Raw genomic sequence first — 26,737 nt, 5'->3', positions numbered from 1 at the left:
TCCACATAAGATATTATTCATGGCTACTCATATATGGTGATGGTGTCGAGTTTATAGTATACCTTCCTGGTAAAGAATTAAACTACCATTATTTTCCCCTATTTGAAAACTGTGTACTCTAATCATTATATTTATTCGTATGTATATATATATATATTGATATATATATATATTGATATATATATATTGATATATATATATATATTTATATATATATTTATATATATATATATATATATATATATATATATATACATATATATACATATATATATATATATATATATATATATATATATATATATATATATATATATATATTTCACTTGCATCTGTAGTAATGTCGTCTATATTATCGTCTGCACAAATTGTAGAGCCCCATATCGGGGAAACCAAACGGAGATTGCTGACCGCGTCACCCGGAATATTAACGCTCCATTCAAAAAAGTTTCCCCGATTTCCCTATCGCCGCTCACTTTAACCCTCCATCTCAATGGAATATAGGCTAATTCATTTTTCGGTCACAGCAGCTATTGGTTGTAGAGGTTCTAATTACGAACTTGCAGAGAATAGTCTGATTTTCTCCTTGGGTAATCTCTTCCCTAAAGGTCTCAATTCCAAGTTCGATTTACTTTAGTTCTCTCAGCTAATCCCCTTGTCCTTATCCTCAGTTCATTGTGCTCTTCTCCCTTCCAGTCAGTGTGTGGTTCCCTTGTTCATTTGAGCGTATCCAGACTGTGTGTTTGTACGTGTCTTGTTAGTAGTGTTTTTGTTACCTTGTTGAGGTGTTTATACCCGAATCGTTGTATACTTTTGCATAGTATCAACATGTTTTCGACCACCATATATTTTTACCCTATGCAACGCATTATTTCGACCTATATATACATACATCTCCTATATATATTCAATGTTTGTTTCCTTGTTCCCAAACATTTTGTCAAATTTAATCGGTTTTGCAGTATATACAAGTTTTCATGTAAGTGTAATCGTAAAGTATTGTAATTATACACGGTGCCGTAGTGCCATGGTGTGGGCAGGCATGGTCCTCACATTCAACATGAGTCCGTGGTAAAACTTCCCTAAAGTCGGGGAAGAATTCGACCTCTCCTCTGAGTTCAGGACGCCCTTCCAGTAAGGTTCATTTCATCCATCACCTAGATCAGTGAAAATAATGTTTTGCGCACTCCCCACCCCAACTCCCCAGTCCCCAACCTGTGCACGTTGATCCAGTTCATTTGAAGCAAAATCCGTAAAAGTCGTTTGTTCTTTGCGAGTTAAGTAGCTATATATCCTTGTGAATGTCCGAAAAATTTCGAAGAGTTCGGACTTCAATATACAATTGGTTTTCTTCTTTAACGCGAGATTTACCCGAACATAATTGATGTTCATGAACAGAAACCTATCTAGTTTAATTGATGATCTAGGAATATAGAGGAGAGTATAAGTACAGCTCATTCTAGATTGTACTTATTGAAAATATTCGGCCTTTTGCTATCAATTTTGTCAACACAATTTCAGAGAGGACAGGATTGCTAACATGTATGTGAGACCTCGTACAGGCGATGCGCGAAAAGGTCACATGATATACACAGCGCCAAGTATAATTCGCGCCACTACTTGAATTTTATAGGTTGCTACAAGCCGAAGTCCCGAAGTTCACAAGAGTCACCCCCAGAGGACTCAAGCTCCTATAGTTTTTCCATCTTCTAATTTCTTGCACGTTTAGAATCATCGTGCTTGTGTTTTCGATTCTTTGAGAAGCTAAATCACCAGGAGGTTTATTTCGAGGCTTATTTCGACTGTATAGTAAAATGCAAAGCTGATAATTGAAGATAATTTGAGCTTCAGTTTGCGTCCTTCAATCGCCTTTGTGGTTACTGATGATTGGCTCTATTTGTTGTGTACTGTACGGGTCGTATTCAGTTCACAGTAGCATTTCCACAGTGACAGTCTGAAACTAAGGCTTGTGGGGTCTACTGTTCGGATATTTTCGTAAGAACTTGTGGTGGTATTACATTAAACATCAATATAAGATGGAAAAAGAATTTCAGCATGGCAGCTTTACTTTGGAAAGTCAGTTCGCTTTGGCCCAGTCAGCGTCCATATTTGACGTCGATCTTTCACAAAGAGCTTCTTCTCCATTGCCGACTGCCATGACCAGAATATACGCAGGCGGACAGCCCCAAGAACAAGATTTCGATGTTATTGATGTTGTTGGTTACACTCCTGAAAATGTTCAAACAAAAACAAGCAGAACTCTTCTTGGAAGACCACCGGTAACTTTAAACATTTCCTTTTGTGTTCCCATGGTTTTAGCCGAAGACAGGCCAGGGCCCTTTGGCCTAACGTTACTTAGGCTAGGCCCTAGGGCCTAGGCCTACACTGAGTTCCCTAACTAGGCTAGGCCTACCCTTGACCTAGTCATGTTCTGGCTGAAGTCCTACTCCTAGTACTGTACTGACATGGGAAATGTCATATCAAATTGTGATGACAATGGGGTGTGGGGGAGGGGGAGAATAATTTCAAAACGGACATTGGCCTACCTGGCCAAGGCTAGGCTACTTCAATTTATTTTTTGAGAGCCTTAGGCTTAAGGAGTTAAGCTCTACACCAAATGAGTTTGCCCATTATTGTTTAAATAATAAAAACTGGCCTAGGCTATAGCCACAAGGGCAAAAAATGATCTCTGATATTCTGCTAGGATAAGTCCTGGTTCTTGTTATTATTGTTAGCCCAAAGTTGTGCTACAGTACAGTTACGGGTCTTAAAATATATATTGCGCCTAAGAATAACACAAATATTGCAGCCAGTACTAGTAGGCCTTGGTTCAGTCAGGTCAGAGACCCTGACAAGTTGGAAATGGGTCAGGGGGGGGGAGGTTGGAGGCGGGGGTCTGACTAACTTTCAGTGATGTTTTCAGCTTTAAAATATGTATGATAGCACCCATGCCTGCGTGACCTCATCCTGTCATGGATTACTGGGGTGGCTATGGAGTATGGCCCCACAGCTCCTACTCCTTGGCCTACTGTACAGTACTTGGCCTTGGCCTACTGCATGTGTCATGGCCTTGATAAGCTTACTTCAGAATTGCCAATAATGTATCTTCTACTTCTAGCCTAGTACTACTGACCACATTGGAACTTGCTGGAGTTGATGTTGGGCTAGGAATATTTAGGCTAACCTGGGAATCGTCTGTATGTTTTCAAATTCATTGCACCACTGTGTTTTTTATTATCATTAAAGCACGTAGGCCTTCTGTTCATAGCTTACTAACTTCCTTCTGTAGGCTACACAGTCCAGCAGTGTATTTGTTACATTCTCTAGGTATAACTAGGTAAGAATACCCTGGACAAATGTACGTATAGAAAACACTTGAAACGAGGAAGTTAGCTCTCAGTGTACTGTAGCAGTTAGTCCTTTTGAGATCGACTCAATTATAGTTTGGTGGGAGTTTTCATAAAAATGACAGTCCACTGAGCTGGCACTCTTGGGTGGATAGAGCCTATAAACTAGGGTTTCCCTAACTTTATCCCCCACTAACCCCCTGTGGATTTCAGTTGTCCACGAACCCCCAACCTTTTCGAGATACGATCTGAGTCATTATTATACCATTATACCCATAACAGTGCTTCGTAAAAGATCAAGTATCACATGCATGGTATGGTGCTACTATGGCAACATATGCGTATGGAACGCGAAAGGAGTTTGTCGCTAGACCGTACAACAGTTGTTCATTACTAAATTATATGACATACAGTACTTTATACTCTGAGTCTCTGTTCTGGAGGTGCAGTAGCAGTGGTGACAGGGTCTAGGAGGCACAGAATCAACTACAAAATCAACTTCACCATGGGAGTTGGAGCAGTATCAGACAGTACAGTATTTATAAGCAAATAAATTCAGAGCCTCAAAAGCTGCTAAACAAAATTTTTACCTGGTTATTCTGTTATCTTCATCCCTGCATTGGTATGGACACACTGTAGGTAAACCTCACTACCTATTTATCATTTATGAAACTTCCTTTTCCTTCCACAAAACTACAAACATGTATTTTGCCTTACTAATTTATTTTAAACTGTCTACACGATTTATTAGAAAAAAAAATGCAAGTTCCAGCACAAAAAAACCATTGAACACATGTGTTAGTACCTGAAGACCATAGCTCTTTGACATGTCGGTATTGCTTTGACCAATGAATCTATTTGTCATCTTTTCATTTTCAGGCCAAACGGAAACTCCACATGGATGTAAATCCCTCCAGGGGCAGAAATAGTGAAAACGTTTTGGACTTTAAAACGCCAAGTCCTCCAAAGCAGAGAAAGAAAGTTGTACGAAATAGTCCTAAAGGTAGCTTAATTTTGTCTGATTAACAGAGGAATGTACCCAATCAGCATCAGGCTGATATCAAGCTAATCACAACATTATCAAACTTGACCACCTTAAAGTTGTACTGATCATGATTTTGACAGTTTTAAGTTGTGTCAGTCGAGAAAAATGAACATGTAGCGTTTTTCCCACCTGGCAGTAGACAGTGAGCGGCAGTCCACGAAAAGTACTGTCCAGCCTCAAAAAATGTAACCAATCTCAGAAAAATTATGTTGCTCTTATCTAAACGAGCACCAGTCGTTAGCAGAAAGCATCGGTGTTTGGTATCTGGGGTCAAGTATTAGACTGGGCCCACTGGGATCTTCACTACATCTATCAAAAACTAGGTCACAGGGATTGGTGGTCCCTCGGAAAATTGTGGATCTTTTGCATAGCAACTGTGGCATACAGGGAGTACAGTTTATAAGGGTAGAGGTTTCCTACTTATGCAAAATGTTGGCTGGTTGTAATTTTTTCAAAGAAGATAATTCTGCCTCCCATTTCAGAATTGTCTTTTAAGTACATTACAAAATAATGTTGATTTGTTAGGATGTCTAGCTAACAACTAGCTAAAGCCTTGGGTACAGTGATACTGTGACAAAAAGTAGCAACAAGCTTTGTAAGGGAGAATCCCTTATGGACACTTGATGGAATAGTGTATCCTGTAGAATCATACTATGAAAATGATGAAACTGTAATAGAACTCCAAAGATGTACGCAGGAACCACATATTAAAGACAAACCTCAGAGCATTTCAAAACTACTTCACAAAATTTGGAAACTACTTTTGTTACCTGCATTAACCTCTGCACTGTACAGTTAGTTATTGTTCACAATTATCATATGGACACATTAAGGTATTTAGTATATTTAAATTTTGTCAAATATGCTACTTTTCATCCTAAAATAATGTAATTTTACTTTCACACCACCAGCCGCTAAATCACCATTAGAGAAATCCAGGTATGAGACGTCGCTAGGTCTGTTAACAAAACGCTTCGTCAGCTTACTACGAGCAGCACCTGACGGTGTGTTAGACTTGAACCAGGCAGCCGAGCAACTCAGTGTTCAAAAGAGGAGAATCTACGACATAACAAACGTATTAGAAGGAATCAAGCTCATCTCTAAACGACATAAAAACAACATTGAATGGAAGTGAGTAGTAGCAACTTTTTTATGGAATAAAAAATAATAATATGGTCTCCACATATGAGATATCATGTTCCATCATATACTGTATGACTAAAGTCTAAAATTGATATCAAAGAGCCTCATGTGCTTACCACAATTCAGCAAAAAGTTGGATCAGAACTGAATGCAATGTTTTTGCTGTTTTCTTGCAGAGGTGCAAGTAGTTGTGTGTCGGCCCAAGACTTCTCTGGCAACTCCATCAGTGCAGAAGCTGTCAATCTGCATTCAGGTACTTATATCTTCTCCTACATGCATTTAGCCCTGGATGATGGCCTTTCATTTTCAAAATGTTTTTCTGCCAAATTCTCACAGACTTTGCATTGATCAGCTTACTTGTACCAGTAGTGTAACTTAGGTAATTCACCTTTTAGCAGAGACCTCCCTTGATAAACTGGGTTGTCTTAAACTTAAGCAATATTTATACCTCCATGACAGCCAATCAAACAGACCCAGTGTCTTTAAATAATTGTTAAATTAGTAAAACTAACGATGTAAGTTAAAAGTTATTTTATTATTTGTTGTTAATCAAGCCAACAGTATAAACATACTCTCCTCAGAAGATTGCATGATATCCATCTGTTTAGCGTTAATGGGCCAGCTTGTATTATTACCCCTCGTCCCAATATTCAATTATCTTCCTCTCTAGAGGTATACCGTACCTGTTTTATCTCTGCCAACCAAATTTACAAGCAGTTGTTCTCAGCCGTCTTGTTTGAGGGATAATAAGCAGACCTAATAATGCTGTATTTGATATAATTGAATATGAATTGACTTCATACAACATCTCATTTACGATTGAGTGATTAATTTATCATGAATCCTCTCAATAAAACAGACTTAAAGACAGACGGTTAGTTTGACTGAGATACCAATTTATTTTCTGTCAGAAGAAACCTTTAAAACAAAAAGGGTTAATCAATGTAATAAACAACTGCATAGATGAATGGATACTAAGTTAATGACAAATTACAAACAGTTGTTGGACGATGTATCTCAGGTTTAGTGGTTCATGTCAATGTGTCCTTCACTCAAGCCAAGTATTTCAGTCTTTTTTTTTTGTTTTGAATTTCGGTAGATAAACATAACTTGTGGTATCAAATTAATTAAAGAAGTGGTGTTTTGTTATCAACTTATCAAGTAGTTTGGATTTGGATAGGCAAACTGTATCTTCATAGTTAGGATTAAAGGGGTAGTTTAGTCCTAACAAAATTAGGTAATATACGTACAGTATGTTTAACACAATTTTTTATTTAATTTAAATGGGATGGGATTGTGCATGAGAACACTATATTCAAAAGGGAACAGAAACGCTCTAACATACTGTATATGTTAGAAGTGCATGGCAGTTTTCCACCAATGATTAAAATCGTGGATGCTTTGAGTAATAATGACAATGAAACGATTGCTTACAATAAATACTTCAGCAAATGGTAAATGCAAGACACGAATTAAACAATGACTGAATATCTGCTTATTTCTCTTTCCAGATGTTGCTGACCTAGATCTTCAAGAAAATAGATTAGACGAGCTAATTAGAAACGCATCGTTACAGCTTAAAATGCTTACAGAAGATCCTGGGAATAAGAGATATCCTTTTCTTAAATGAAATTCACACACCAGTGACAAACAATTCTTCCATTTTCTATCAAGTTGCTTTGTGATACCAGATAATTATTCCCTGGTTTGATATGCATTGTATTTTGTATTTTTTTAAACAAATTTCCATAATTTAAAAATGTGTGATACTATCCATGGTTTCAACTGTGCTGAAATAGCCACACAACTTTTCAACAAAGTCAGAAAGTGTTGACAAATTGGTTGTGTTCAGGTTAGTTCTACTGTACATTGTATCACTGAATGTTTGCGATTCATTGTAAACTCATACAACTTTACTGAGATGTTGTGAACTCCTGAGTTGGAGATGGCATTCTGCAAGATTAATGGTTTGAGGCAATGGTGAAGGGGTGTTAATGTCACACAAGCTTTCATTCAATATTTAAGAATATTATAAGTTTAGTGTCTGGTTGACAGAACTGAATAGAGTGCTCTGCTGGTAACTTACTGTACAGTAACTCTCTTGAAGTTAGAAAGAAAGATAAACTGCAAAAGGATTGCATTCTTTGATCAACTGTTATCATATTTCAATCAATACTTTGTAAATTTGATAAAAAACCTTTACAATTGAGAATTTGTTGCTAAACTAGTCAGTGTCTGCTTCCATACTGGGTAGTAAGTTTCCTTAACGATACACTCACGTATGCATATGTGACTTACCACGATATTAGAAGTATTAAAAGTTTTGAAGACCAAACAGTGATTGCAATAAAGGCGCCACCAGAGACAAAGTTAGAGGTTCCAGATCCAAGAGAGGTAAGTTGTTTTATATCACTTTATATGTCTGCATGTTCAGGTTTGATGGTCAGATTACAACAGCAGTGTTGTTAGTGATTTAAAGCCAGCAACACACTGCTGAGAGATCACATCTCAAATCAACACCATTAAGTGGAAAATCCTGGATGGTGAAGCAATGTGTGTGTGCTTTAGAATATGGCTGGTCAAGACTTTGCTCGTGTAAATCATGTTGGCTTTAGAATATGGTTGGTCAAGATTTTACCAGTGTAAGTCATGTTGGCTTTAGAACATGGTTGTCCAACCTACGGCCTGCGGGCCACAGTCTGGCCCGCGGCAGGGTTGCGTCCGTCCCGCCAGAGATGCTCTACGGTGTGAAATTTAGTGAGCAGATTTATTGATAACAATTTGAAGCTATATAATCAATCATTCGAACCTTCTGGGTCCAAAAAAACTGCATACTGGTCAGTTTGTGTGACACTCTCTCAGCGGAGGGGGAGGGGGGGTGCCGGCTGGACTTTATTCATCTGTTTTATCAGGAAGGGAAATAAATCAGTGCGCTCCGCGCGTAGTGCTCACATTTTGTTGCCTTGGGCTTCGCGCAAAAAATCGAGCGTAGGGTTCATGCGGCCCCCTCCTTCATCATAATCATTCCATGTGGCCCTCCTCTGCAAAAGGTTGGACAACCCTGCTTAAGAATATGGCTGGTCAAGATTTTACCAGTGTAAGTCATGTTGGCTTTTAGAATATGGCTGGTCAAGATTTTGCCAGTGTAAGTCATATTGGCTTTAGAATATGGCTGGTCAAGATTTTGTCTGTGTAAGTCATGTTGGCTTTAGAATATGGCTGGTCAAGATTTTGGCAGTGTAAGTCATGTTGGCTTTAGAATATGGCTGGTCAAGATTTTACCAGTGTAAGTCATGGTTGCTTTAGAATATGGCTGGTCAAGATTTTACCAGTGTAAGTCATGTTGGCTTAAAATATGGCTGGTCAAGATTTTACCAGTGTAAGTCATGTTGGCTTTAGAATATGGCTGGTCAAGATTTTACCAGTTTAAGTCATGTTGGCTTTAGATCATGGCTGGTCAAGATTTTACCAGTGTAAGTCATGTTGGCTTTAGAATATGGCTGGTCAAGATTTTGCCTGTGTAGGTCATGTTGGCTTTAGAATATGGCTGGTCAAGATTTTACCAGTGTAAGTCATGTTGGCTTTAGAATATGGCTGGTCAAGATTTTACCAGTGTAAGTCATGTTGGCTTTAGAATATGGCTGGCTATGATTTTGGCAGTGTAAGTCATGTTGGCTTTAGAATATGGCTGGTCAAGATTTTGGCAGTGTAAGTCATGTTGGCTTTAGAACATTGCTGGTCAAGATTTAACCAGTTTAAATAATGTTGTCTACCTGGAGAAATCTGAATATGTAGGTTGCTTTTCCCACTGGAGTGATTTGTGACTAAAATTGTTGTTTTACCAGATGAGATCAACCAAGAGTGGTGACAGAAGATTTTAATATATTGAAATATCATGCCAAGTTGCTAACCTATGGTTTTGTCATGCTGGATTTGTATTAATTATCTGTCCAACAGGGTATACAAATTTGGCTCAAGAGTTCAAGAGGTCAAATAGAGGTCTATCTGTGTCCTGAGGAGTGCAGAAAGGAAGGTGACAGTTCTCCCAGTTCAGAGGGCTCTTCTCCCCCAAAAGGTAAGACTGTAATATCTTATATACAGTACAATGTGTCATATAGACTTAAAAATTCTCAATAGTAAATAATTTCATCCACAAATCTAACAAGATTTATTTTATCAAAACTGAGGTGCACCATTTGAAATTTTCCTGCAAAGGTCAACTTCTCATTCAAAGGTCAACATCTCCTTCAAACTAAGTCATTGCAACATTTGTAGCCCATAACCCTTTAACAGCCAGATCTTTGCGATACAATAAATTTGAATTAAGCTCTAAGGCAAAGTTTGTGTCGTTTTCATCTAAGAAATGTTATGTCAGTCTTGAACATCTGTGACTTAGTTTGTTTGTAATACTGTGTCTTGGAATGGCGGCCTGGAGGGGGGAGTAGGGTGTAATACTGCATCTTGGAATGGCGGCCTGGTGGGCGGAGTAGGGTGTAATAATGCGTCTTGGAATGGCGGCCTGAAGGAGGGAGTAGGGTGCAATACTGCGTCTTGCAATGGCGGCCTGGAGGGGAATAGGGTGCAACACTGTCCTGAAACGGCTGCCTGGAGGGGGTGGGGAGCATGGTTTAATACTGCGTCCTGAAACGACTGCCTGCAGGGGAATAGGGTGTAATACTGCACTCTGAAATGGCTGCCTGGAGGGGAAAAGGGTTTAATACTGCATCTTGGAATTGCGGCCTGAAGGGGGGAGTAGGGTATAGCCTACAGTAATATTGTGTCCTGAATGGGCTACCAACCTTTAAATCTCAAAGAAAGACCTGTGGGTTGAAAACTGCTGATTTTATAATTTTTTGTCTTTTCATTTTGATAGATTGCAATTCTTTCAAAAACACACGTCAAAGCTTATAATGTAAACATAAAGACATTTTATGTATATTTTCTTTTCCCTCCGAATCACAGAAAATGACCGGGCCATGAAAGTGAACACGCTAGAAGACGATGACCTAGCTACCTTAGAGAGAAATCTCCTGCTAACTGAAGACCAGCATTCTCTTCACGAAGACTTTGTTCCTCTCTCACCTCCAGCGGTTGATGATTATCTCTTCGCACTAGCAGAAAATGAGGGCATCAGTGACCTCTTTGACACCATTTTTTGAGACGTAGCAAATCTGGGAATTTAACTCTGGGACCTATTGCTACATCATTCTTCATATAGTTTTTGACCTGCAGTGGATCGTTGCTGTCCTCAAATCTGCTAGGGAGACTCGAAACTGACCACCCACAGGTCAAATTGTCAGCTGTTTTACTCCTAGCTATAAGATGAGATTTACCACACACCCTTGCAAATTATAGACCTGGTTTAACAATGTCTCAAAATACACCATCAGAGGTGTAAAATTTCAGACCCAACATTTTGGGAGGATGGTGAAATTCATGCAGTTCTGAGACAAATCGATTTTTTTTTTTTTGACTTTATACAATTTTCATAATCTTTTCATGGAAACAGTAATGTCATCTGTTCTAGACAGAACTGCCATTTTCTTTTACAATGAATTTTGAAATAATAAAAAGGAAAACTTTTAGTTTCTGTGTTTATTTCATGTCTTTAGGATTGTTTCTAACAAAAGTTGTTATCAAGCATCTTAAATATGCACTGTCTTTCACTACTATGTGCAAAATATAATTGCAGAATAAAATGTGAAGAATATAATTGTACGAAAAACTTACAAAGTCCAAACGTGTTGGTCTAACTCCAACAGTCCTAGCTTGTGTCAACCCTGAATTTCTACTCTCTCCCCAGACATAGGTGGCCATCAGTCTGACCTGACATTAAAATTCAGAGCTATTTCTTACAAAATGGACAACTCTTTGAAAATTAGGTATGAAAGTCTTACATGTGTACCACTGTAGAAACCACAGATATTTGGAATTCAGACTCTGGGCTGTTTGTGATTCTCAGCTTCATAAACTTCATGTCGTTGCCATTCATATTTTGGACTCTGATCACTTTACTACACAAAATAATGCCCCCACTAAAAAGAATTTCTTCCTGGAGTTAATACGGTGGTACCTCCCTTGCCTTATCCTCCAACTGGCCAATTGGGCCTGGAAAACAATATTTACTTCATATTTTCACAACACAATTCATTTAGATTTAACTTGGGCAAATTTGGTGGGCGGCACATGGCAAAATGTTGCCTAAGCTTAGATTGAAACAAGTCGCTAATACCAATTGTTTTAAAGTTAACAGTATGGTCTCAAAAATGTTAGCAAGGTAAAAATTGAAGGTCCTTAGATGTGATCTGGTGCAATGTTTTGCCAGTTTCATCATATCATATTATCAGCAGATTTTGTTTCCTGTTTGAATGCTTTTACATGTTCTTTTACATAATATATCAGAAAGACAAAACAGTGCTCATTTACAGTTTTTCCAGCAGGATGATTCTTGTTTATTGTCCAATGTCTGGCCTTGAATACATTTGATGAACTTAACTGATGGACAATATAAACTTTCATAATTTGTAAGACAGCCACATGTGCAGTGGCCTAAAAACAAATATCGTTATCGCAGTGTATTAGCAGTGTAATAATTATTTATAGGAAGGCTTGTGATAGGCTACAGGCTAAATTTAGCTAATTGCATCTGCCAAACTAAGTAGCTGAATCAGTATGCCTGAATGTTACTAAGATTATTATCGAGTTAACGGAGCTGACGAGTATTAAAGATCAAAAGAGCACTGACAAAATACCATGCTAAAAAAAGTTTTTCAAACATTTTTTTTGACACTGAAAGGGGGGGTAGAGCAGTCGCACCCCCGCTCCCCCCTGGCTATGTACCTGATCCCAGCATATATTAGATCTCAGCATATATTAGATCCAAAATTTTCTTTGTTACAAATGAATTACTTCAATGTTAAATCAGTGACATTTCAACAGATAACAGGTTTCAGTAGTCAATAATTCTGGTAAAGTGTCTGCTTGAGTTTTCATGTGATTTAAGCAATGCACAGTTTGGTTTGGTATAGCATTAAACTTGATGTATGTGAACAGCCACTATGCATTAACTCACCACTTTGCAGTATCAGCTTGATGTATGTGAACAGCCACTATGCATTGACTCACCTCTTAGCTGTATCAGCTTTGTGTATGTGAACAGCCACTATGCATTAACTCACAACTTAGCTGTATCAGCTTGATGTATGTGAACAGCCACTATGCATTAACTCACAACTTAGATGTATCAGCTTGATGTATGTGAACAGCCACTATGCATTAACTCACCACTTCGCTGTATCAGCTTGATGTATGTGAACAGCCACTATGCATTAACTCACAACTTAGATGTATCAGCTTGATGTATGTGAACAGCCACTATGCATTGACTCACCACTTCGCTGTATCAGCTTGATGTATGTGAACAGCCACTATGCATTGACTCACCACTTAGCTGTATCAGCCTGATGTATGTGGAGAGCCACTATGCATTAACTCACAACTTAGATGTATCAGCTTGATGTATGTGAACAGCCACTATGCATTGACTCACCACTTAGCTGTATCAGCCTGATGTATGTGAACAGTCACTATGCACTAACTCACAACTTAGCTGTATCAGCTTGATGTATGTGAACAGCCACTATGCACTAACTCACAACTTAGCTGTATCAGCCTGATGTATGTGAACAGTCACTATGCACTAACTCACAACTTAGCTGTATCAGCTTGATGTATGTGAACAGCCACTATGCATTGACTCACCACTTAGCTGTATCAGCCTGATGTATGTGAACAGTCACTATGCACTAACTCACAACTTCGCTGTATCAGCTTGATGTATGTGAACAGCCACTATGCATTGACTCACCACTTAGCTGTATCAGCTTGATGTATGTGAACAGTCACTATGCACTAACTCACAACTTCGCTGTATCAGCTTGATGTATGTGAACAGCCACTATGCATTGACTCACCACTTAGCTGTATCAGCTTGATGTATGTGAACAGTCACTATGCACTAACTCACAACTTCGCTGTATCAGCTTGATGTATGTGAACAGCCACTATGCATTGACTCACCACTTAGCTGTATCAGCCTGATGTATGTGAACAGTCACTATGCACTAACTCACAACTTAGCTGTATCAGCTTGATGTATGTGAACAGCCACTATGCACTAACTCACAACTTAGCTGTATCAGCCTGATGTATGTGAACAGTCACTATGCACTAACTCACAACTTAGCTGTATCAGCTTGATGTATGTGAACAGCCACTATGCATTGACTCACCACTTAGCTGTATCAGCCTGATGTATGTGAACAGTCACTATGCACTAACTCACAACTTCGCTGTATCAGCTTGATGTATGTGAACAGCCACTATGCATTGACTCACCACTTAGCTGTATCAGCTTGATGTATGTGAACAGTCACTATGCACTAACTCACAACTTCGCTGTATCAGCTTGATGTATGTGAACAGCCACTATGCATTGACTCACCACTTAGCTGTATCAGCTTGATGTATGTGAACAGTCACTATGCACTAACTCACAACTTCGCTGTATCAGCTTGATGTATGTGAACAGCCACTATGCATTGACTCACCACTTAGCTGTATCAGCTTGATGTATGTGAACAGCCACTATGCATTGACTCACCACTTAGCTGTATCAGCTTGATGTATGTGAACAGTCACTATGCACTAACTCACAACTTCGCTGTATCAGCTTGATGTATGTGAACAGCCACTATGCATTGACTCACCACTTAGCTGTATCAGCTTGATGTATGTGAACAGCCACTATACATTAACTCACAACTTAGCTTCTACTTCACATCAGCTGATTTAGCAAATTTGTTGATCAAGTAAAGTCCACTGATTGTGAGACATCAAGAACTGGTAAAGAGGTTTGGCTCACATCCTGAAATCTCTTCATTTTTGGATTTGGAGCTAAAAATACAGAAGAGAGGGGAATGAAAAGCAAAATATAATTTCTGCATTCAGTGGTAGATTACAATACAGGCAAAGATTAAAATTAATATTATAAACAGAAAAATGCATATCAAATATGGGAGCAGAGAGTACAACTGTTTCACTGACTACAGTACCATACATATATTCAAAAGAATTATAAATTATTCTTCACACAGAATTCAAACTGCATTTTGCTTGGAAATTGTGAAAATATGGTGATACCACAATCAACTACTTAACTGAAAGGCAATGGTCCTATAATAAACCTGTTGACTGCATCCACAAACATTGCACCCGGAACAACTTCAAAACATTTGGCATGAAACCATAAACATTTCAAAAAATTCTAGAAGCATATTATTTTCTTTAGACCTTCACTTGTACTGGTATTGAACCAGTCTATCTGATACTGATGTTGATATTTTTAATGGTCTAGCTGATCATGCATCATATTACACAGTTGATAAAACAAGAGGACTGTGGCTGTGCATACACATGTCAGGTATTGCAATAAGAATTTAAATTTATTGTACAGATTAACTTCGTGAATGACACGTTTTGCTTAAAATTATGTTACAACCTTTATAAATTGACTCCCACTATTGACGTAGTGACTGCAAGAATGAAACTTACCAAGGTTCGCTTACCACAAAGGTCAAGCAAGAATGCATGTTGTTTTCATAGGCCCAAAAGTTCTAATCTATTGGATTAAACAATGAACTAACTCAGGTAAGCAGTCAACTGGAGGGGGCAGAGTGGCTGTCCTGACAATAGGGCAGAATACCTGGGCCCAGAGCAATAGGTTAACACACCTGGGCCCAGAGCAATAGGTTAACACACCTGGGCCCAGAGCAATAGGTTAACACACCTGGGCCCAGAGCAATAGGTTAGCACACCTGGGCCCAGAGCAATAGGTTAGCACACCTGGGCCCAGAGCAATAGGTTAGCACACCTGGGCCCAGAGCAATAGGTTAGCACACCTGGGCCCAGAGCAATACGTTAGCACACCTGGGCCCAGAGCAATAGGTTAACACACCTGGGCCCAGAGCAATAGGTTAGCACACCTGGGCCCAGAGCAATAGGTTAACACACCTGGGCCCACAGCAATAGGTTAGCACATCTGGGCCCTTGGAAGTTTCTTAGAAATCAAATGCACTCTTTGAAGGAAGTCACCTGTTTTTCTGATATGAACTTGGCAAATTTCAAACAAGGGGAACAATGTACATTCTTACCGTTTGGGTTCTGTCCCTTGTAAAATTCCTTCAAGAGTTGAACTGAAGTATCTGCAAACACTCCAGGGACACACTAAAGGAGAGAGAGAAGAAGGCCATCAACATAATTCAAACAAAATTTAAGTCTTAAATCAGACAAACCCATTATCGGTCCATGTGATAGAGGTACTGTACCTGTCTTGAGTTACACCTCCCCCCTCCCCCTCGTCTCTCCCAAAGCTGTTAGCATGATAGAGGTACCTGTCTTGAGTTACACCTCTCCCCCTCCCCCTCGTCTCTCCCAAAGCTGTTAGCATGATAGAGGTACCTGTCTTGAGTTACACCTCTCCCCCTCCCCCTCGTCTCTCCCAAAGCTGTTAGCATGATAGAGGTACCTGTCTTGAGTTACACCTCCCCCCCTCGTCTCTCCCAAAGCTGTTAGCATGAAAGAGGTACCTGTCTTGAGTTACACCTCCCCCCTCGTCTCTCCCAAAGCTGTTAGCATGATAGAGGTACCTGTCTTGAGTTACACCTCCCCTCCCCCTCGTCTCTCCCAAAGCTGTTAGCATGATAGAGGTACCTGTCTTGAGTTACACCTCCCCTCCCCCTCGTCTCTCCCAAAGCTGTTAGCATGAAAGAGGTACCTGTCTTGAGTTACACCTCCCCCCTCGTCTCTCCCAAAGCTGTTAGCATGATAGAGGTACCTGTCTTGAGTTACACCTCCCCCCTCGTCTCTCCCAAAGCTGTTAGCATGATAGAGGTACCTGTCTTGAGTTACACCTCCCCTCCCCCTCGTCTCTCCCAAAGCTGTTAGCATGATAGAGGTACCTGTCTTGAGTTACACCTCCCCCCTCGTCTCTCCCAAAGCTGTTAGCATGATAGAGGTACCTGTCTTGAGTTACACCTCCCCCCTCGTCTCTCCCAAAGCTGTTAGCATGATAGAGGTACCTGTCTTGAGTTACACCTCCCCCCTCGTCTCTCCCAAAGCTGTTAGCATGATAGAGGTACCTGTCTTGAGTTACACCTCCCCCCTCGTCTCTCCCAAAGCTGTTAGCATGATAGAGGTACCTGTCTTGAGTTACACCTCCCCCCTCGTCTCTCCCAAAGCTGTTAGCATGATAGAGGTACCTGTCTTGAGTTACACCTCCCCCCTTGTCTCTCCCAAAGCTGTTAGCATGATAGAGGTACCTGTCTTGAGTTACACCTCCCCCTTGTCTCTCCCAAAGCTGTTAGCATGATAGAGGTACCTGTCTTGAGTTACACCTCCCCCCTCGTCTCTCCCAAAGCTGTTAGCATGATAGAGGTACCTGTCTTGAGTTACACCTCCCCCCTCGTCTCTCCCAAAGCTGTTAGCATGATAGAGGTACCTGTCTTGAGTTACACCTCCCCCCTCGTCTCTCCCAAAGCTGTTAGCATGATAGAGGTACCTGTCTTGAGTTACACCTCCCCCCTCGTCTCTCCCAAAGCTGTTAGCATGATAGAGGTACCTGTCTTGAGTTACACCTCCCCCCTCGTCTCTCCCAAAGCTGTTAGCATGATAGAGGTACCTGTCTTGAGTTACACCTCCCCCCTCGTCTCTCCCAAAGCTGTTAGCATGATAGAGGTACCTGTCTTGAGTTACACCTCCCCCCTCGTCTCTCCCAAAGCTGTTAGCATGATAGAGGTACCTGTCTTGAGTTACACCTCCCCCCCTCGTCTCTCCCAAAGCTGTTAGCATGATAGAGGTACCTGTCTTGAGTTACACCTCCCCCCTCGTCTCTCCCAAAGCTGTTAGCATGATAGAGGTACCTGTCTTGAGTTACACCTCCCCCCTCGTCTCTCCCAAAGCTGTTAGCATGATAGAGGTACCTGTCTTGAGTTACACCTCCCCCCTCGTCTCTCCCAAAGCTGTTAGCATGATAGAGGTACCTGTCTTGTGTTACACCTCCCCCCTCGTCTCTCCCAAAGCTGTTAGCATGAAAGAGGTACCTGTCTTGAGTTACACCTCCCCCCCTCGTCTCTCCCAAAGCTGTTAGCATGATAGAGGTACCTGTCTTGAGTTACACCTCCCCCCTCGTCTCTCCCAAAGCTGTTAGCATGAAAGAGGTACCTGTCTTGAGTTACACCTCCCCCCCTCGTCTCTCCCAAAGCTGTTAGCATGATAGAGGTACCTGTCTTGAGTTACACCTCCCCCCTCGTCTCTCCCAAAGCTGTTAGCATGAAAGAGGTACCTGTCTTGAGTTACACCTCCCCCCCTCGTCTCTCCCAAAGCTGTTAGCATGATAGAGGTACCTGTCTTGAGTTACACCTCCCCCCTCGTCTCTCCCAAAGCTGTTAGCATGAAAGAGGTACCTGTCTTGAGTTACACCTCCCCCCCTCGTCTCTCCCAAAGCTGTTAGCATGATAGAGGTACCTGTCTTGAGTTACACCTCCCCCCCCCTCGTCTCTCCCAAAGCTGTTAGCATGAAAGAGGTACCTGTCTTGAGTTACACCTCCCCCCCCCTCGTCTCTCCCAAAGCTGTTAGCATGAAAGAGGTACCTGTCTTGAGTTACACCTCCCCCCCCTCGTCTCTCCCAAAGCTGTTAGCATGAAAGAGGTACCTGTCTTGAGTTACACCTCCCCCCTCGTCTCTCCCAAAGCTGTTAGCATGAAAGAGGTACCTGTCTTGAGTTACACCTCCCCCCTCGTCTCTCCCAAAGCTGTTAGCATGAAAGAGGTACCTGTCTTGAGTTACACCTCCCCCCTCGTCTCTCCCAAAGCTGTTAGCATGAAAGAGGTATCTGTCTTGAGTAACACCCCACCCCCCTCGTCTCTCCCAAAGCTGTTAGCATGATAGAGGTACCTGTCTTGAGTTACACCTCCCCCCCTCGTCTCTCCCAAAGCTGTTAGCATGAAAGAGGTAGCTGTCTTGAGTAACACCCCACCCCCCTCGTCTCTCCCAAAGCTGTTAGCATGATAGAGGTACCTGTCTTGAGTTACACCTCCCCCCTCGTCTCTCCCAAAGCTGTTAGCATGATAGAGGTACCTGTCTTGAGTTACACCTCCCCCCTCGTCTCTCCCAAAGCTGTTAGCATGATAGAGGTACCTGTCTTGTGTTACACCTCCCCCCTCGTCTCTCCCAAAGCTGTTAGCATGATAGAGGTACCTGTCTTGAGTTACACCTCCCCCCTCGTCTCTCCCAAAGCTGTTAGCATGATAGAGGTACCTGTCTTGAGTTACACCTCCCCCCTCGTCTCTCCCAAAGCTGTTAGCATGATAGAGGTACCTGTCTTGAGTTACACCTCCCCCCTCGTCTCTCCCAAAGCTGTTAGCATGATAGAGGTACCTGTCTTGAGTTACACCTCCCCCCTCGTCTCTCCCAAAGCTGTTAGCATGATAGAGGTACCTGTCTTGAGTTACACCTCCCCCCCTCGTCTCTCCCAAAGCTGTTAGCATGATAGAGGTACCTGTCTTGAGTTACACCTCCCCCCTCGTCTCTCCCAAAGCTGTTAGCATGATAGAGGTACCTGTCTTGAGTTACACCTCCCCCCTCGTCTCTCCCAAAGCTGTTAGCATGATAGAGGTACCTGTCTTGAGTTACACCTCCCCCCTCGTCTCTCCCAAAGCTGTTAGCATGATAGAGGTACCTGTCTTGAGTTACACCTCCCCCCTCGTCTCTCCCAAAGCTGTTAGCATGATAGAGGTACCTGTCTTGAGTTACACCTCCCCCCTCGTCTCTCCCAAAGCTGTTAGCATGAAAGAGGTATCTGTCTTGAGTTACACCTCCCCCCTCGTCTCTCCCAAAGCTGTTAGCATGATAGAGGTACCTGTCTTGAGTTACACCTCCCCCCTCGTCTCTCCCAAAGCTGTTAGCATGAAAGAGGTATCTGTCTTGAGTAACACCCCACCCCCCTCATCTCTCCCAAAGTTGTTAGCATGATAGAGGTACCTGTCTTGACTAACACCCCCCTCCCCACTTCTCTCTCAAATCTGACCTGCCCAGATTGAGCTTAAATCACCTGAATAATCGGTTGACCATCCCCAGATCTTTGATCTGAAGCAACGTTAAGAATGGATCCACAGCCACCAAATCTTTCATTTTGACAGCCGTATACAACACGTCTTATTCCTGTCATAGTAAAAGAATAGGCAAATAGATGTTAGAATATCAGAGAAATCTAGGAATTAGAATGCAGTCAGAATTGTTTAAGAGAAATATTCCAGTGGTCAACAATGTAACACTTATATGCAACAAAGCTAGTTGGAAGCCCCATTTCAAGATCTTGTTCCTAACTCAAGATATGGCTGATTGAATAGGACCTACAGTAGTATTTTGAATGGCTAAAACCTTGATTTTTCCCTGAAGTGGATCAAAGCTTTTACTGAAAATGCCACTCCCTTGCGAGCATCAACCATTTAATCCACTGGTATGGATTTTACAGTGCAGAAGTTTTATTCCATACAAGAAAGAACAGTCTTTTTATGTGAAATATAGAAACAGATGTATGAATAAAAGGACATTTTCGTTTACCTATTTGGAGCTAGCAAAGCAGCTCTGCCACCAATAATCCCTTTAATAATTGTTAATCATGAAGCAGAGCTCTTCATGACAGTGTTTATACACAAGCAAAAGCAAAGTCACCTAATATAATTCACAGAGAAAATGGCCAATTTGATACCATTTGAGATCCATTTGAGCATTGACCCCTGAGTCTCCCCCCCCCCCCCCCACCATTTGATATACTAGACCTGTTGACCTATTGAAAACTGATAAGGGTCGACTTGAGTGTGTTTAAAGAAAGAGTATGAGCTCTGAAGCAGATTTCATTACCTGGATGCCAGCTATGTTCAGTTAAAGACCTATACAACCCTTCACAGAACTAAACTGAACTGAATTGACCAAACTATGTACAACAAAGAAAATCATAGCATTGGAGAATTCACAGATTAATTGGAACTTTAATTTTGCAATTATCAAGTTTAAAAGGTTGTTCAGACTGTGACAGCTGTGCCACATCATTTGACCTCTACCAAATGACTGTACCTAATAATCGTAATGCTCCTGCACACATGACACACGGTTCAACATTAACATACAGGTCTGTCTCAGAGAACACAGCGTCTTTGTCAAGATTGTCATTCTTGCACCAGTCAAGAGCTTCCTCGATTGCTAACATCTCGGCATGCCTCGTTGCCTGTTTTAAGGTACCAAAAAAAACAAAAAAACAGGTCTTTTGTTAAATGTTACACAAATATATTTCAAAGTTAAATTCTGGTAGTCAGGTTATAAGGCATAACTCTCAACCAGATTGCTACAGGTACACAATTAAGAGCAATGTTTCATACAAAGGCTATCAAGGATTTGTCCATCAATTCCAGTACCAAGAGTGATAAAATGCAGTTAATGGCAACTTTTGATTATAAACTTCTACCTTTAGTTCTCATTTATGCCAAATGCCAAGGTCTGCACTAGGCACACCCTACAGAACAGGTTCCCTTTTGAAGGCTGAAATCGGCTGTGGTACCCTCTCAATACTATGAAAATCCAAGGCAACTTCTTACTTGCCCTGCTCGATTTGATCCCTGCTACAGAATTACTATCAAGTACTGCCTTGGTTTCAAAAGATCACCAATACTGGCTTAAAATATGCTAAAATTCAAAGAATGATCACTATCAAACATCAAGGGTATCTTCCTCACTGAGCAATTTATTACACACTTCCCAAGCTATTGATATTGATGGGTTGCCAAGATGGGTAGCAGAATACAACAAAGATTGGATCAGTGGACAATGTCTTGGATTGTATCTGAGAGTTCACTTCCAATTCAAGAAGAGTTTTTATAAATTTATGTTTTAACCTACAGATACTGTAATGTGCAATAAATATTTATTGCTATTAAATCAATTGTTCATCCGCAGCACAGAGTAGCCACAAATTTAAGCTTTCGAAATTTATGAGTCATGACAAGGCAATGGGAATCACAACACAGGGTTACCAAGGGAACAGGGATCAAGTTGAACATTCCTCAACACTTAGAAAACTAGTTTTGAGGGTCAAAGCAATGAAGGGAAATAATTTTGAAAATTTGCAACAATCTTTAGAATGCAGCAAAATTTTAGTTCATCCTATATATCAATGAAGTTTCAACAATATGATAACTTATACCTGTATATGTATAATTATGTTTGTTGTTACTATATGTGCAGAGCATAAATCACTGTACTGTGGGTCATTCAACTTTCCCTGGAGGTAAAGAAGAAATTACAATATGCATTACTCACATTTTTAGAGCAGTTAACTCCATTTTTACCCCTTCCAATAATCTCGCCTTTATGAACTAGGAGACAGCCAACTGGTACTTCACCTTGCTGCAGAGCAGTTGTGGCCTAATAATGAAACAGTGATTAGTACAATACAATAGGAATGAGAAGTACTCATCAGTCTGTTTTACACTGCAGGGCTTGTGTATGAGAAAGGATCAGTTCAACTCTCAGCTCACCATCCTGAATGTCCAGCCCACTGATCTGTACACTAACTGGATTGGAGCAACAGGCCTACTCTGTGAAGCCACCGGAAGTTACTGTCTGCCATGTTTGTTCACCCAAGAAGAGCGATACGGTTCACTGATTTTGTATGCTAGCGATATTTGAACGTTGATTTAATGACTGTTTTCTTGTAGACAGAAAGTATCCAAGACAAGAGAAGGGCGCTGATATTAGGTGTGTGTCACTGAGGTGGTGGGGGGGGGGAGGTGGTCGGGAGACGTGCCCCCGTACTCAATATAAGATTGATTTTTTATTGCAGTTAATTGACCAAGTAAAATGAGGGTTGCAAAAGCAGATCAATATGGACAACTCAAAAGCCTTTCTGAATATATTCTTGGTCGAAAGCAACATTGAGGGGTTGATGTGGCGGGGGGGGGGGGGGGGGTGGAGGGGGGACTCAAAAATTCGAAGTTTTCAAACAGTTGTAGTCTAAGTGCAATCTCGTGAGTCATAAACTCTGGTATTTCATGTTTATGCTATAATGCTATTGTCTTTACTGGTTGGGTGCTTGCAGTTTCAGCTTTACCCTTAAATGATTACGAATAGAGAACCGACAAGGTAAACTATGAAAGCACATAATGGAAACAAATATCCTTTTCTTTAAATATATTCAGTTTAAGTTACACAGTTGTAATAGTATTGATTGTAGTGACTTGTTAGCACTTAAAAAGGGTGTTACTAAAACGAATGACAACTGCGTTACACATAACGAATGACAATATGTTGTACACACTAAAAAATTGCGTTGACTAAAACGAATGACAGTAATGACAGCACAGACATTTGCTTCAACCGGATATCACAGTTCAGACTTCGTGGGTATCTAGATCTAGTAAAGTACGGACAAGATAAAAACGCACCTAAAAGTAAGCGAAATTGTAAGTCTGATTTTAAAAAGTAAATGTAACGTCATTTTTCCGATATTAATTGTTAGAAACTAACAATACTATAATCTTGAAACGGCTTCAGTTATCTTTCTATATAAATCTACAGAGGTAAAAAGCACAGCACTCAAGCGCATTCTCACACAAAAACTTTCCCTGTGGTTTCTATCCGTAAATTACACCAAAACCCTGCAACCACGTGGTCCACGTAACATGCGATTTTCCTCAAATCATTTTTGCGCAGAAAACCAATAACCGCATTTACTACACTCCGTTAATCATTCTATCTCTTCTCACCACCGTCCTTCGTTGTCATTCGTTGTCATTCGCTGTCATTCGCGAATGATAATTAACCCTGTACAAAGTCAATTGTCATTCGGTCATTCGCTTTCATTCGTTTTAGTTTGTCCCCTTAAAAAGTCCAACAAGAACTTCATTTCCAGAAAATTTAAAATCATTACACTTGGGACCCTGGAAGTCAATGCAATGTTTCTGGTGGTTAAAATTTATAAAAATAAATAAAAGTAAATCAGCAAGAACTTCATATATAAAAGAATATTATAAAAATATTGTTAAGAAATGTATAATGGTAAGAACTTCACATTTCATAATCTGAAAACATTACAGTATGGGCAGAGGAAGTCAGTGCAATGCTTCAGGTGGTTAAAAATGTCATGGAACTTTCCAAAAAGACTATAAAGGTAAGGTCCTTATGTATAAAAAGTAAAAAAATACATAGGGTGGAACCTGCAAATCCATGAAATGCTTCTAGTGCTTGAAAATTATCATTTAACCTATACAAAAACAAATTCCGGCAAGAACTTCGACACCAAACAATAGAAATCACGAGATGTTTTGCCACTTGAGGTCAGAGAAATGTTTCCATATTGTTTTAAAACATAATGAAACTTAAACTTCTTCTTCATTAACTGTATGATTGGATGGCAGAAATGTGATAATTATGATGGCAACAGAGCATAAAAGTACTGACAAAATCTTTACTATAAGTTCTATCATTTTAACACTTGGAATGTTCAGCCACATCCCCCATGTTCCTCCATGTGTGATTACTGTCATGTCTTTCTGCTTATATTGCTCTCATGAAACTTTCTCAATGAGGTCTCTTATGCCCTTGAACATGTCTCTTGACATAAAAAGAATGAAAAGATAAATAGTTTCAACCCAGTATGCATGAAAATGTATGTGATGTCGGGTATTTTGCGCTTTAGCTTTCTAGGAGACTCCATTATAGCATATGTAGGATCTCCAGGGGTACTCCATGTTCACTGCACTCCGCATTTGGTAATTTATGTTTTGTACTTGGGATTGGGCTGGATTGTCTTGCAGATGGTGGCTTACGAGTTGGAGTAATCTGCAAATTACATAAACAAAACATCAAAATTTTTAATATAAATATAAAATTCATCCGTAGAAACGAAATAATTTCACCAATTGAATTGTAACCTGTCCTTAGTAATACTCATTCATAAAAGGAGAGGCTTCAAATTTCCAAATAAGTCAAGCTTAGGCTTGTGACTTGAGTTAGGCAACAACTCTGTTTTCAAAACTGAGTTAGGTGGTAAGCATATGTATACCCTTTCAATTATTAAGCTACACATAATTCCTCATGTATTCAGTACGTCACGCAGTGTACTGAAAACTGTACTTTGATGCAAGTAGACCTAAATATGTCGAAAAGCTAATGTTACTTATCATGTTATTTCTTTCGCGAAACACGTCCATATTCTCGCCAGTGCATACAACGTAGTACAAAAGACTAACTAGAATTCATCCCAGGTAATCGGCATAGCCTACCTGTGAAAGGTTAACCCCTTTTCTAGTTTTCCACGAACATCCCGGTGTGTGCATCCATAGGCTGAACAGGCATTCTTTTCAAAACATCAGATATTAAACGAGTGAGGTAAAGTTACTAAACAAGTGAGGTAAAGTTATTTCTTTTAGGATAATGCGAAGTGCTGACTGCCGATCCCGTACCTAGTTACAATAGAACAAGAAATGTTTGGCGTCTTTTTGGGTGATTCAAGATGGCCGCAAACCCACTTCCGGTAGCTTCACAGGGAATAGACCAACTAGCGCTCAGAAGCGGCGAGCCGCCAATCCAGTTAGTGTACAGATCAGTGGTCCAGCCCAGCGGGTAAAGTGCCTTTGGCCCCATTTGGCAAAAGATTAAAATGTGTGCTTAGATGCAAAATGCATTGCTTATTTTAAATCTCTCATCCCTGAAACATATCTTGGATACCTCCAGCCTTTCAAGTTTAACAGTTAAATGCCCCATTGAATGAACTACTCATGAAATGTGGTTTGCGTGACTGAAGAATTTCTTATTTGCATTTTTGGGGTATATTCGCATAAAACTGCTGTAGTTATAACTACTTATAAGCAATTGGAGATAATTAAAAGTATACTTTGCAAGCCAATAGTTTCTTACAAGAAAGTAATGGCACTTATACTGCACCACCATACCATACTTTCACATGGCCTATCCTACATCTTCTTTCATAACTGTGTACTAAAACTAGTGCTCTAGGAGGTCCCCACTGTTTACAGATTAGCTAGAAGTCTGTAGAAACTATACAGTCAGCCCTTATTGTTAAATGGTGATGTCCCTTGTGTATTAATGGACCTATCAAATGTTGCTTTCAAGATACTTTCAAGTACGGTAAAGTTCTGTTAAATTTGACGCAGGGGTGGTGTACTATGAGCTGACCAAGAATGCAAAGGTCAAATTTTGTTGCATTCAAAGTATGCAAGCACGCATTACCGTGAGTGATTATACTTCTAAGGCTAGGCCTACTGTATATACAGGGTACACATGTAAAAGTAAACGAACATAGATCATGATCAAACGAACATGATCAAAACTTTCTATGGCGGTCATGGTAACAAATGTTCACCGAAATTTACACTTAAAAACAGCAGGATAGATAGAATATCACCAAATGATAAAATTATTGAAGAATACACATGAAGCCTTCCTCCCTATCAATACTTTGACTATTTAAGTAAAGATGTAACTGAAAATGGAAAACGATGTAAGGCCTAGCCTAGTGATTTTAAGTAATTCCAGACCGGTAAGCAACGGCCTATAGGCTACCGCGTAGTAATTTGTACGGTCATTCCCTCCTCCTCTCCGTTCCCATCACTCATATTGATATTGTTTTTCAAACTTTGTCAGCAGCATTGCCTAAGCCTATACTAGCTACTACTACTACTAGTACTAGGCTAGGTCTACTTAGCCTTGGCTATGCCTAAATGTAGGCTAGTCCGACTAAACTAACGTTATGCCTAAGTGAATAAGTCTACGTAAAGCCTAGGTGAGCATTCCAATGAGTTCTCAAAAAAACACTCACGATTACAGTTATCACTTGTTACCATTTTTATGGCTTCAATCATCCATGTATCTGATGTCATGTTTGCTTATGTTTATTTGTCATCGACGTCAACCCATAGAAATTGATCAATTTCTATGCGTCTTCACAACACAAAATCACAGAACCGTACCGTTATTTTTCTTCCTAGTACAGATAAGGGTTGTAACTGGACGACATACATTAATCTTGGAGTGACTTGAACTCGGGATATTTTTGGCATAACATCGTAC

General features: G+C 40.3%; 2 protein-coding genes and 1 long non-coding RNA gene across 3 annotated transcripts; 1 reads left to right on the top strand and 2 right to left on the bottom strand.

Moving 5' to 3' along the window:
• Positions 1 to 1,623: 1,623 nt before the first annotated feature.
• On the top strand, positions 1,624 to 11,120 carry LOC139984242 (transcription factor E2F3-like). Its single transcript, XM_071998064.1, has 8 exons — positions 1,624 to 2,279; positions 4,227 to 4,350; positions 5,304 to 5,523; positions 5,712 to 5,788; positions 7,047 to 7,146; positions 7,815 to 7,929; positions 9,493 to 9,610; positions 10,498 to 11,120. Exons 1-8 carry the CDS (start codon positions 2,037 to 2,039, stop codon positions 10,692 to 10,694), a joined length of 1,194 nt encoding a protein of 397 aa, XP_071854165.1. The 5' UTR covers positions 1,624 to 2,036; the 3' UTR covers positions 10,695 to 11,120.
• Positions 11,121 to 14,358: 3,238 nt separating this feature from the next.
• Positions 14,359 to 26,666, bottom strand: LOC139984243 (tRNA-specific adenosine deaminase 2-like). The gene is made up of 6 exons (XM_071998065.1): positions 26,509 to 26,666; positions 21,968 to 22,072; positions 20,729 to 20,879; positions 19,704 to 19,813; positions 15,747 to 15,819; positions 14,359 to 14,490 (listed from the first exon to the last, which is right to left on the bottom strand). Exons 1-6 carry the CDS (start codon positions 26,545 to 26,547, stop codon positions 14,402 to 14,404), a joined length of 567 nt encoding a protein of 188 aa, XP_071854166.1. The 5' UTR covers positions 26,548 to 26,666; the 3' UTR covers positions 14,359 to 14,401.
• Positions 23,417 to 26,476, bottom strand: LOC139984244 (uncharacterized). The gene is made up of 2 exons (XR_011798986.1): positions 24,931 to 26,476; positions 23,417 to 24,487 (listed from the first exon to the last, which is right to left on the bottom strand). It is a non-coding gene; the product is annotated as an uncharacterized lncRNA (long non-coding RNA).
• Positions 26,667 to 26,737: the final 71 nt, after the last annotated feature.

This window comes from Apostichopus japonicus, chromosome 17, assembly GCF_037975245.1.
Source record: "Apostichopus japonicus isolate 1M-3 chromosome 17, ASM3797524v1, whole genome shotgun sequence".
Lineage (NCBI taxonomy): Eukaryota > Metazoa > Echinodermata > Holothuroidea > Aspidochirotida > Stichopodidae > Apostichopus > Apostichopus japonicus.
Note: the sequence above shows the minus strand (reverse complement) of the source record. Positions and strands in the feature narration are given on the sequence as shown.